We start from the raw sequence: 12,315 nt of genomic DNA on the forward strand, positions 1-12,315 counted from the left end.
GGACCTAGAGATAGAGAATTAAAAATAGACAGAGGCATAACACTAACAGAGGCTCCTAAATCTAGCATGGCATTGTCAAACTTACTATTCCCTATAATACAAGGTATGTTGAATGTACCTGGATCTTTGCATTTTTTAGGAATTTGAGGAACAGATTTACCAATCAATGCGAAGACATTTCTGCCCATGCTAATTCGTTCACTTCCTTTAAGCTTCCGCTTATTAGTGCACAACTCCTTCAAGAATTTAGCATATCTTGGAATTTGCTTTATTGCATCCAACAGAGGTATGTTTACCTCTACTTTTCTAAACATTTCCAAGATCTCTTTCTCTGCCTCTTCCATTTTTTTGTTGGAAACTGCTCTTGAAGGGAATGGAAGAGGGGGAATGTGCTGCTTCTGCAAATCAGAATTACCTGTGGATGAAGATTCACCTGCACAAAAATTGTTAGGTAAATTTTTGTCATCACCTTTTTCTGGAGTAGAGTGAAGTTTGGCAGGTTCATTTGCAGATGAGGAAGGTGCTACGGGTTGAGGTCCTTGACACTGCTTTCCCGACCTCAATGAAATGGCACTGACATTTTTGGGATTTTGGACAACTTGAGAAGGTAGCTTGTCAGAATTCTGGGACTGTTGTTGATTCAATTGTGTAGATAATTGTCCCATCTGATTAGTCAAGCTCTGAATGGAAGCTCTGGTCTCTTGTTGAAACTGCATGTTTTGCATGGTCATTTGCCTCACAAGTTCTTCGAGGGAAGGTTGTGGATGGGCCTCAACTGTTGGCTGTTTCTGGGGTTGTTGTTGTTGTTGGATTGGTGGAGGAATGTATGGTCTGCTTGGGCCAGCAGCATTTTGGAAGGAAGGAGCAGGCTGCTGTTGTTGTTGCTGAGGGCTGGACCATCTGAGATTAGGGTGATTCCTCCATCCAGGGTTGTATCTGTTGCTGGAGAGGTCATAATTATTCTGTTGTGGTTGATTTTGCTGTTGAGGTTGAGGAGGTCTATTGTAAATATTTGCAACATAAGCTTCAGGCTGCTCAATTGCTCCAAGTTGCTGCATGGAAGGGCAAAGGTCTGTATGGTGGTCAGCAGAGGAGCACAAACCACAAACCCTTGCGACAGGTACAGATTTCTGATTCAAGGCCAGCTGGGTTACCAAGTTAACCAATGCATCCAGTTTGCCTTCAAGCTTCTTAGTCTCAGATGATGCAGCTGAGTTTGTAGCTACCTCATGCACTCCTCTAATGACTATAGCATCATTTATGGCGCTAAACTGCTGGGAGTTAGAAGCCATCTTCTCAATTAAATTCCTGGCTTCAGCAAGAGTCATGTCTCCAAGGGCTCCACCACTGGCAGCATCTATCATACTTCTCTCCATATTACTGAGTCCTTCGTAAAAATATTGGAGAAGAAGCTGCTCTGAAATCTGATGGTGAGGGCAACTGGCACATAGTTTTTTAAATCGCTCCCAGTACTCCTACAGGCTCTCTCCACTGAGTTGTCTAATACCCGAGATATCTTTCCTGATGGCTGTGGTCCTAGAAGCAGGGAAATTTTTTTCTAAGAATACTCTCTTAAGGTCATCCCAGCTCGTGATGAACCTTGGAGCAAGGTAATACAGCCAGTCCTTTGCCACTCCCTCTAATGAATGAGGAAAAGCCTTCAGAAATATGTGATCCTCTTGGACATATGGGGGTTTCATGGTGGAGCAAACAATATGAAATTCCTTCAAATGTTTGTGCGGGTCTTCACCTGCAAGGCCATGAAACTTTGGAAGCAAATGAATCAGTCCAGTTTTAAGAACATATGGGACATCCTCATTAGGGTATTGGATGCACAAGCTTTCGTAGGTGAAATCAGGTGCAGCCATTTCCCTTAGAGTCCTCTCACGGGGTGGAGGTTGTGCCATGTTCTCAGAATGTGCAAAATCAGAATGCTCAGAATCAGAATGCTCAAAATTATAATGCTCCAAATCAAGATGTTCAAAATCACCAATAACAGAATGCACAGATTCACCAGTAATGGAATGCTCAGGATGATCAAAAGGTATAAAATGATGCCTAACTAGTCTATGAAATGTCCTATCTATCTCAGGGTCAAAGGGTTGTAAGTCAGATGGATTGCCTCTAGTCATACACTACATTCAGCATGCACAACTAGTTGCGTTGTCATGTAAATAAAGGTGCAGGTTTGAACTACAGCTACCATCAAATAATATCCAAATGACTTGAAATTTTTTGAGCAACCTTATAAAATGATGATAAGATAGCACAAAAAATTTCAGGCAAAAATTCAAAGTCTAACTATGGAAGCTAAAAATGGTAGGTTAAGAAAAATAAGTGAATAAAACTTGAAAAATAAAAAACTTTTGACAGAATCACTATTTTTGGACGATGGAGACCTCAGCCGGCCTATGGTAAGCTGCCACAGCGTAGGAAATTTTTTTCTACCCCAAATACATATATAATAATTGCGATTCTGATAACCGGAGCAAAAGTTATGGCCGTTTGAAGTTTTGACAAACACAAAATTTGCTAGTTTTTTTGGAACTTTCAAATCTGACCAAACTAAAGGCTCTAGCTATTTTTCCCACAAAATATGGATTAAAAGAAGTTACCACAAAAAAATTCAGCCAAAAATAACAACCCTAGCTACTAAAACAAAAAATCACAAATAATTCAGCATGGGTGGTCGCTAAAATCCGTCGCTAAGGGATTTCTACTACTACTCTGGTTTGCCGCAAGCAGAAATGGTCACTAAGTCCGTCGCAAAATACTATTCACAGCAAAACACCCAAAACTGAAATAGGGGAAGCGCTCAATAGGAAAACTGAAACAGAACACACACTAAACAAAATATCAAGATACTAAACGACACTAACACACATACTAAGACAATACTAACAATTAAACATAAAACACGAAAGAATTAAACACACAACGCTAGCTATTATGAACCTTTGGACACTGCTCCCCGACAACGGCGCAAAATTTGATCGAGGTCGTACCCGAATCAAATAAACATGAAAATGCAGTAACTAGGAAGTGATCCTAGGTCGTTTCCCAACGAGCAGTGACAAACCAAATGTTCATAATATACTTGTTGTAACAGTAACGATTGGGGGGGGGGTTTGTTTGTTTTGTGATTAAAGAGCAGAATAAGTAAACTGGAATACGAAACTACTAATATTAAAAAAGGGTTGTTTCCTCTGATTCAGAAGCCATTCTCTTATCCTGGGTTATGGAGAATTCGTCCCTAACAGTCAACCACTTAATTCAACCCTATTTCGATTTACTAAGCGAAAATCAACTTAGGGTTTTCAATACGTGATTAGGCACCACATACACCAGTTAGCCCTTCGTCCATTAAGCATGAACGCAAGTTAGGCTTAGAGGCAATTAATCGAACACGAAGCATGCACTGATTAATATTCACAAATTTGGGATAACTAGTGAAGGGAAAACTGCCAGGAAACCACATTACAAGCGAAACCTCAAAGAGAGTTGGGCTTCGTCCTCAAAAGGAAACAACACCAGAAAATCTAGCCTTCCATGGATTCAAACAGAAAACACAAATGAAACATGAAGCAGAAACGTAAATGAATAGAAATGTAAATGAAACAGAAACGTAAATGAGAGTAGAAGAAGAAGCAAGAACGAAATTGTAATTAGAAGCAGAAAACGTAAAATTGCATTACGTGAACAGTAGCATCAAAGCAGAAAACGTAAAACCCTAAAACAAAAGCTCTGAATAATGAATAGCATAACAGAATAGCCTGGCACGAATCCAAGGATGCTATTTAAAAAGAGTCACTCAAAGTCACTGGGCCCTATTACAATACTCTGGCCCAAAACGAAATAAACACTGAACAACATAAAATAAAATTGCGAAATTCCCTAATTAGAAATTAACTAAGGTAAGCGCTGCTTTATTTGCCCTCTTCAAGTCCATAACCAAAATCCGGATTAAGCCCAATGTTTCATTAATTCCTGAAATTAGATTAAAAACATCAAATTAGCTAAATGAGCCCAAATAATAAAACTGCTTGATTAATTGACAATTAAGACCAATCAGTAATTAAAATGGTGCAAAAAGGGTTTAGAAAATAGAAGAAAATGATGGCACATCAGGAACTACAAAAATTCAAATTGAAAAGTCATGACTCCTTATAACATAACTGTGTAATCGATTACCAAAGAGTTGTAATAGATTACCAGTGAGGAAATTTTAAAAGTTACTCTGAAAAGTCACATCCCTTCATAAGTTTTTGAAAAGCCACCAAGGGCCTATAAATATGTAACTTATCTACGAAAGTTTTTATAGTTTTTCAGAACCTTATTGTCTTATTCTCTCAGAAACAAATCATTGGCCAAACACTTGCAAATCAATTGAGTATTCTTCTAAGATCTTCAACCTGTATTATCTTCTCGAAAAGAGAGAAAAATATTTGTACTTTTTCAAAAGATTTGTTGTGATCAAGAGACTGTTTGTCTCTTGAATTGTGAGAATCCTGAACACAAGGGAGAGCGATCCCTAGGTGTTTCAAAAGTTGTAAAAGAGTTTTACAAAGATAGTGAAAATCTCAAGTGGGTTGCTTGAGGACTGGATGTAGGCATGGGAAGGCTGGAGTAGTATAAATCGAGTTTGCATTTCTCTCTTCCCTTATCTCGGTTATTTTATTGTAGTTTACTTTGTCTTACATATTTAAAAGAACATTATTAATTGATTGCTTCTTCTTCTCCTGCATTCTAAGCCTATCATATATCATTTAAAAAGGAACAAAAATTTGTTAGTAGGAAATTTTTAAAACTTAGTTCACCCCCCTCTTAAGTTATTGAGGTCACTTGTTCAACAAGTGGTATCAGAGCTTGATTCTTGTATAAAGTTTAGAAACTTAAAGAATAATTATGGCCTCATCAAACTTTCTATTTCCCGAAGGAAACTCCATTAATAGGCCTCCTATATTTAATGGTGTGGGTTATCATTACTAGAAAACCCATATGCAAATCTTCATAGAGGCTATAGATTTAAACATCTAGGAAGCCACTGAAATTGGTCCTTACATCCCTACAATGGTAGTAGGAAATGCAACTATAGAAAAACCCAGGGGACAATGGGATGAAGAGGAAAAAAGAAGGGTACAATATACCTTAAAGGCCAAAAATATAATTACTTATGCATTAGGCATGGATGAATACTTTAGAGTATCAAATTGTAGGAATGCAAAAGAAATGTGGGATACATTACAAGTAACCCATGAAGGAACAACTAATGCAAAGAGATCTAGAATAAACACCCTAACACATGAATATGAACTTTTCAAAATGAATTAAAATGAGACCATACAAGATATGCAAAAGAGATTTACACGTATAGTTAATTATCTTGCATCATTAGGAAAGATATTTCTTAACGAGGATGTCATTAAAAAAGTACTAAGATGTTTAAGCAGGGAATGATAACCAAAGGTAATTGTAATTGCAAAATCAAGAGATCTCGCTAACATGTCTCTTGCAACTTTTTTTGGGAAGCTTCAGGAACACAAAATGGAACTTATGAGACTAAACCAACATGAAGAAAATGATAAGAAAAAGAAAGGAATTGCACTTAAAGCCTCATATTCTCTTCAAGAAGAAAGTGACACCTTGAATGAAATAAAAGAAGATGATGATTTTAGTTTCTTCATAAAGAGATTCAATAGGTTTCTAAGGAACAAAGGAAATCAAAGAAGAACAAACTTCAATTCAAAGAAAAAAAGAGAAGATTCATCTTCTGTTCCAAAGTGCTATGAATGTAATCATCCTGAACATCTAAAAGTTGTTTGTCCTAGTTTCAAGAGAAGAATGGAAAAATCTAACAGGAAAATCTTCAAAGATAAGAAAGCAAAGAAAGCTTACATCACTTGTGAAGATAACAATATGAATTCATCTGGAGACTCAGAAAATGAGGTCATGAATCTAAGTCTCATTGCCAAAAACTATGAAAGCGAAGAAGAGGTAACATCTTCTAACAATAACTTATCTATTTCCTTTGATGAACTTCAAGATGCATTCAGTGACTTACATAAAGAATCAGTCAAACTTGCCAAACTAGTCTCGTTTTCTAATAAGACTATTTCAAATTTAGAAAAGGAAGTTTTAAAATTAAATGAAGAATTAGAAAATCTTAAAATTGAAGTTAAAACCTTAAAACCAATTGATACAAATCAATCTTCTACCATAAAATTGATACAAGATAGTAATGAAGCATCTAATTCATGTAATGTTGTAACAAGTTTAAAGAAGAAATCAAAGATCTGAAAAATTCTCTTTCCAAATTTACTATTAGCAAAAGTAATTTAGATATTATAATAGGAAAGCAAAGATGTGTGTTTGATAAGGCTAGATTAGGATATAGACCTGACAAACAACAAAAATTATATAAAAACTTCTTTGCATCTACTCAAAAGAATAGTTCTCCTTTCTTGACATGTTTTTACTGTGGTAAGAAAGGACATAGTGCATCTATATGCTATTTTAGGAAAGATAGTAGTAATATTAAAATGATATGGGTTCCAAAAGGATCTTTAATCAAAACTAACATTCAAGGACCCAAGAAAATTTGGGTACCTAAGTCAAAAATATGATTATATGAATGAAGGATTCTTTGAAGAAAAGTTGGTACATTGATAGCGGATGCTCTAAACACATGACGGGAGACACATCAAAGTTTACTCATATTTTTCCCAAGAATAGTGGATATGTGACTTATGGTGACAACAACAAAGGTAAAATTCTTGGAGTCGGAAAAATAGGTACGAATCCATCTACCTCCATTGAAAATGTTTTACTTGTTGATGGTCTCAAGCATAGTTTACTAACTGTTAGCCAATTATGTGATAAAGGCTTTCTAGTATCATTTGATTCTCACTATTGTTTTATTGAAAATAAACATGACAAGAATATAAAACATATAGGATATAGAACTAATAATGTATACATGATAAATTTAGATAAAACATCAAATCATGTTCAATGCTTTTTAGGAAAAGATAATGATTCATGGTTATGGCATAGGAGAATTGCTCATATAAATAATTGGGTAAATAGTCATTTTGGTCCCTGAAAGTGTAACTCGCTGTCAATTTGGTCCCTGAATCGAGATAAATTGCAAAATAGTCCCTGAAGTGCAATCTGTTAGTCACGTTAGTTCCTGCCGTGAATGAAGTAGTTAACATCGTCAGTTTTCGTTGATGTGGCACGTTTAGTGCCACACAGACATGCCACGTAATGAGGGACCAAAGTGACATTAAACATTTATTTATTTAAATAATGTTTTTTTTTAATTAAAAAACAATCAAAAGTCACGTTTTAGGTTTTTTTATCAAAAACTTTTCAACTCTCTCAGTAAACAACAAAAACACTCCCACTCTTTCACCTTTTCAACTGTCAGGGACCACAACCCATTTCAACTCTCTGGAGAAGAAAAAACCACCATCAACCCTCAACCATCAACCTTCTTCTTCCTCGACTATCATCATCCATTGTCGTTGATCACTTCTCATCATCGTTCGTTCTTCATCGTTCGTCCTCGGCTTCCATCGTTGATCGTTCGAAAACGAGGTTTAAGGTATGTTGCGCCTTCTTTGTTTCTGAAAATTTCCATAATCTTCATCGTTTTTTCTTCTCCATTTTCATCGTTGAGCTTCATTGTTGATTGTTTTATCTTCCATTCTGATTTTTCTTCTACAGTTTCATAGTTCTAGGGTTTACAGAAATACCCATTTCAAATATAGATGCAAGTTAATCTTTTAGCACTTCAATATTGTTAGTTTCGTATTGCATTGATATTGGAACTTTATTAGTTGGTTTGATTTTATTTATGTTTTAGATAGGTTTTTAGGGTTACAAATTAGGGAAAATTTGGGGCTTTTATCATTTGGAGCCTTTCATTGTTGTTATTTATGTTTCATTGATATGTTCGTTAGAAATATGAATAGTTGCATGCATTGCCTTGAAGAAAAGTGTTGTTCTCTGTTTCAGTTAAGCTTGTATTACTTGGTTTAATTTTCTTCTTCTACTGAGACAGTGGGTTATATGAAGCTGAATATTAGATTTAAAAGTTATTATGGAATTGTTAATGCTTGTGATTTTGACTTATAGTTACTGCATATATGTGTTTATGTTATTGTAGAATGGTTGATATTGAAGTTCAAACTCAATCACAAGTGATACAAGCTAATAGTGAGGGTGAGGCTGATCCTACTTATTCACCTTCATATTTAAGTGGGGATGACGATATATACTTGGATGATGAGACTCTAGCATCGTTTATGTCTAAAAAAAAAGCAAAGGCAAGTGTGCAACCTCCAAGTGATGAAGATAATGAGCAGTCAGAATCAAGGTTGAAGAAATTTGAAGACTAGTTATGAAGTTGTAATAGAGTAATTAGGATATGTTTTGAACCACTTATGCAATTATGCATATCTTTTGAAGACTAGTTATGAAGTTGTAATAGAGTAATTATGATATGTTTTGAACCACTTATGGAATTATGCATATCTTTTGAAGACTAGTTATGAAGTTGTAATAGAGTAATTATGATATGTTTTGAACCACTTATGCAATTATGCATATCTTTTGAACAAATTATGAAGTTGTAATAGAGTAATTAGGATATGTTTTGAACCACTTATGCAATTATGCATATGTTTTGAACAATTTATGTATTGAAATATTCTGGTTAAATTTCTGGTAAAATTTTGGTTAAACTGCAGGGACTATATTTCCTGGTTAAGTTTTTGGTGAGGTTGGTAAAATTCTGGTTAAATTGCAGGGACTATTTTGATTTCACGTGTAACTTTCAGGGACTAAGTTGACAGTAAGTGACAACTTACAGGGACTAAAACAATATAAACGTATATCTTTCAGGGACTAAAATGACAGTTACGCATTGATTTTCTGGAACCAATTATACAGTTATGCAACATTGTTTTTTGACAGATTATGCCCTTATGCAGAACTGAATCTTATGCAATTTTGCAACAAAATGAACATACTAAGACAACAAAATAACATTCCTTAGATTAGCATTACATCAAATTGATTAAAAGCATTCAAGTAGATAACAACATGAACACACTAAGACTCAAATTACATCATTACACTTAATATATCTATTCCTAGTACTTGTGAATACATACAAACACCACCATTGACAATAATTGGATTAAGAACATTCCATAGACAATTGTTCTAAACATCTTCATTTCAATCCCCATACAATCAAGCTTTGAGTTAACTTGAGCCTTCCACATTGTCTTATCTTCCTCTCTTCCAAATTGTCTTCTTTGTTCCATGGAAAATGTCCCAAGTGAATCATCAACTCCAAGTGCTTCAATCAATTGATCAACCCAAATAAAGTACCCACAATATCCAACTTCATCCTGAAAAGCCCCAAATAGAAACCCTAAATCAAAACCCCCAATGTGAAATCAAAACCCTAAATCAATAAATGTGAAATAGACATACCTTATTAATTGAACAAGTGAAAAACGCCCTTCCTCTGTTAATATTTGTTCCAGCAACACGCCTAACAGCCCTTCTACCACAACCACAAAAAAGAACAACTTGTGATGAAACTCTTGTTCGAGATGATGATGCATTGCTCCTCTGCGACATTGTTGATAGTAAGAGAGAACGAAATGGTGCAATTTTTGAGGTCTATTGAGATGATTAGAAGTGCAAATATGGAGGAGGAGGAGAAGAGGGCATAGGTTCTGTTTAAGGGTTATGTTAAAGAAGAAGAAGAAGAGGAGGAGGATATATGAGGGTTTTTTACTTTCGTTTTGGTCCCTCATTTCATTAAAATAAACAAAATTAGAAATAAAAAATCCACATAATCATGTATGTGTGGCACTTAACGAGCCACGTCAGTGATAACTAACGGCGTTAACTACTCCATTCACGGCAGGGACTAACGTGACTAACAGATTGCACTTTCAGGGACTATTTTGCAATTTATCTCGATTCAGGGACCAAATTGACTGCGAGTTACACTTTCAGGGACCAAAATGACTATTTACCCATAAATAATTATGTGATGCATGTCAAAAAGGAAAACAAGTAAGGGTCTCTTTTAAATAAAAAAAAAATATTGTTTCTACCACTCAACCTTTACAACTTTTGCATATGGATCTCTTTGATCCTTCTAGAATCGTGAGTTTTGGTGGAAATTATTATGCGCTTGTTATAGTTGATGATTATTCAAGATTCACATGGACATTATTTCTTACTCACAAAAGAGATGTTTTTCATGTTAGGCTGACGCTGTTAATACTGCATGCTATATAATGAATATAGCTTTAATTAGACCTGTCTTAAAGAAAACACCATATGAATTGTACAAAGGAAGAAAACCAAACATTTCTCATCTTCATGTTTTTGGATGTAAGTGTTTTGTGTTAAACAATGGGAAAGACAACTTAGGTAAGTTTGATGCAAAATCAGATGAAGCTATATTCCTTGGCTATTTCTCAAATAGTAAAGCTTTTAGAATTTATAACAAAAGAACTATGATTATTGAAGAATCTATTCATGTTGTTTTTGATGAGACTAACCCTATAAGGTCAAGAAAGGAAACACTTGATGATATTATAGATTCTTTAGAAGACATGCACATTCATGAGGAAGGGCACAAAGGAAAAGGAAATGGAAATGATGAAGACTGTCAAATTGATGAAACTAAAATAAATACAGATATTCCAAGAGAGAGGAGAACTTAAAGATACCATCCTATTGATAATATCATCGGTGACATAACAAAAGGGGTAACAACTCGACACTCTCTCAAAGATGCATGGAATAATATGGCTTTTGTTTCTTTAATTGAACCTAAAAACTTAAATAAAGCCATAATTGATGAACATTGGATCATTGCTATGCATGAAGAGTTGAATAAATTTGAAAGAAATCAAGTTTGGGAATTAGTTGATAAACCTAATGATCATCTAGTTATAGGAACTAAATGGGTATTTAGAAACAAATTGGATGAACATGGAATAGTTATTAGAAATAAGGCTAGATTAGTGGCTAAAGGGTAAAATCAAGAAAAAAGAATAGATTATGAAGAAACATATGTTCTAGTAGCCAGATTAGAAGTCATTAGAATGCTATTAGCCTTTGCATCCATAATGGATTTTAAACTTTATCAAATGCATGTTAAAGTGTTTTTTTAAATGGTTTTATTCAAGAAGAAGTGTATGTTAATCAACCTCTTGGTTTTGAAAATTCAAGTATGCTCAATCATGTCTTTAAATTGAAAAACGCTCTATATGGTTTAAAACAAGCCCCTAGGGCTTGGTATGAACGTTTGAGCAAATTTCTCTTAGAAAAGGGCTTCACTAGAGGAAAGGGTGATACCACACTTTTTATCAAAAGAAAAAGAAATGATATTCTTTTAGTACAGATTTATGTTGATGATATAATCTTTGGGTCTACTAATGATTCTCTATGCAAAGAATTCTCTCAAGATATGCAAAGTGAGTTTGAAATGTCCATGATGGGAGAGTTGAATTTCTTCCTTGGACTACAAATAAAACAAACAAAGAATGGAATATTTATTAGTCAATAAAAATATTGCGAGGAATTTCTTAATAGGTTTAGAATGAAAAATGCTAAACAAATGACCACTCCTATGAGCACTACTTGCTATCTGGATAAAGATGAAACTGGTCAATCAATAGACATAAAGAAATATAGAGGTATGATCGGATCTTTTCTTTATTTATCAGAAAGTAGATCTGATATAATGTTTAGCGTTTGTATGTGTGCAAGATATCAATCAAATCCCAAAGAATCTTATCTTAGTGTCGTTAAAAGAATAATGAGATACTTATTAGGCACTATAAAATCTAGGGTTATGGTATCCTAAGAATTCCTCATATAACTTAGTAGGATACTCTGATTCTGATTTCGCTGGATGCAAAAATGATAGAAAAAGTACCAGTGGAACTTGTCATTTTATTGGTTCTGCTCTAGTATCATGGCATAGTAAAAAACAAAATAGTGTTGCCTTATCAGCTGTAGAAGCGTAATATTTATGCTGGAAGTTGTTGTGCACGTATCCTTTGGGCGAGACAACAACTTTCTGATTATGGCTTTAAACTTGATCATATACCTATCCGTTGTGACAATACAAGTGCAATCAATCTGTCCAAAAATCCTATTCTGCACTCTACAACAAAGCATATTGAAATATGACATCACTTCCTTCAAGATCATGTTAAAAAAGGGGATTGCATATTAAAATTTTTGACACAAAGAATCAGTTAGCGGATA

At 34.7% G+C, this 12,315-nt stretch overlaps 1 protein-coding gene and 1 non-coding gene across 2 annotated transcripts; one reads left to right on the top strand and one right to left on the bottom strand.

The window, feature by feature from the left end:
- The first annotated feature begins 1,422 nt into the window (after positions 1-1,422).
- LOC114380666 lies at positions 1,423-1,529 on the top strand. Its single transcript, XR_003659839.1, has one exon. It is a non-coding gene; the product is annotated as a small nucleolar RNA R71 (small nucleolar RNA).
- A 7,629-nt stretch (positions 1,530-9,158) lies between these two features.
- LOC114378768 lies at positions 9,159-9,673 on the bottom strand. The gene is made up of 2 exons (XM_028337394.1): positions 9,508-9,673; positions 9,159-9,422 (listed from the first exon to the last, which is right to left on the bottom strand). Exons 1-2 carry the CDS (start codon positions 9,655-9,657, stop codon positions 9,159-9,161), a joined length of 414 nt encoding a protein of 137 aa, XP_028193195.1. The 5' UTR covers positions 9,658-9,673.
- Positions 9,674-12,315: the final 2,642 nt, after the last annotated feature.

The sequence above is a fragment of the Glycine soja genome, chromosome 12 (assembly GCF_004193775.1).
Source record: "Glycine soja cultivar W05 chromosome 12, ASM419377v2, whole genome shotgun sequence".
NCBI classification, from domain to species: domain Eukaryota; kingdom Viridiplantae; phylum Streptophyta; class Magnoliopsida; order Fabales; family Fabaceae; genus Glycine; species Glycine soja.

Excerpts from the sequence above, each read along its gene's own strand:
- LOC114378768 (XM_028337394.1), bottom strand. The coding sequence starts at position 9,657 with ATGTCGCAGAGGAGCAATGCATCATCATCTCGAACAAGAGTTTCATCA. Across the intron at positions 9,423-9,507 it reads TCACTTGTTCAATTAATAAG|GATGAAGTTGGATATTGTGG; the intron begins GTATGTCTATTT and ends GGGGCTTTTCAG.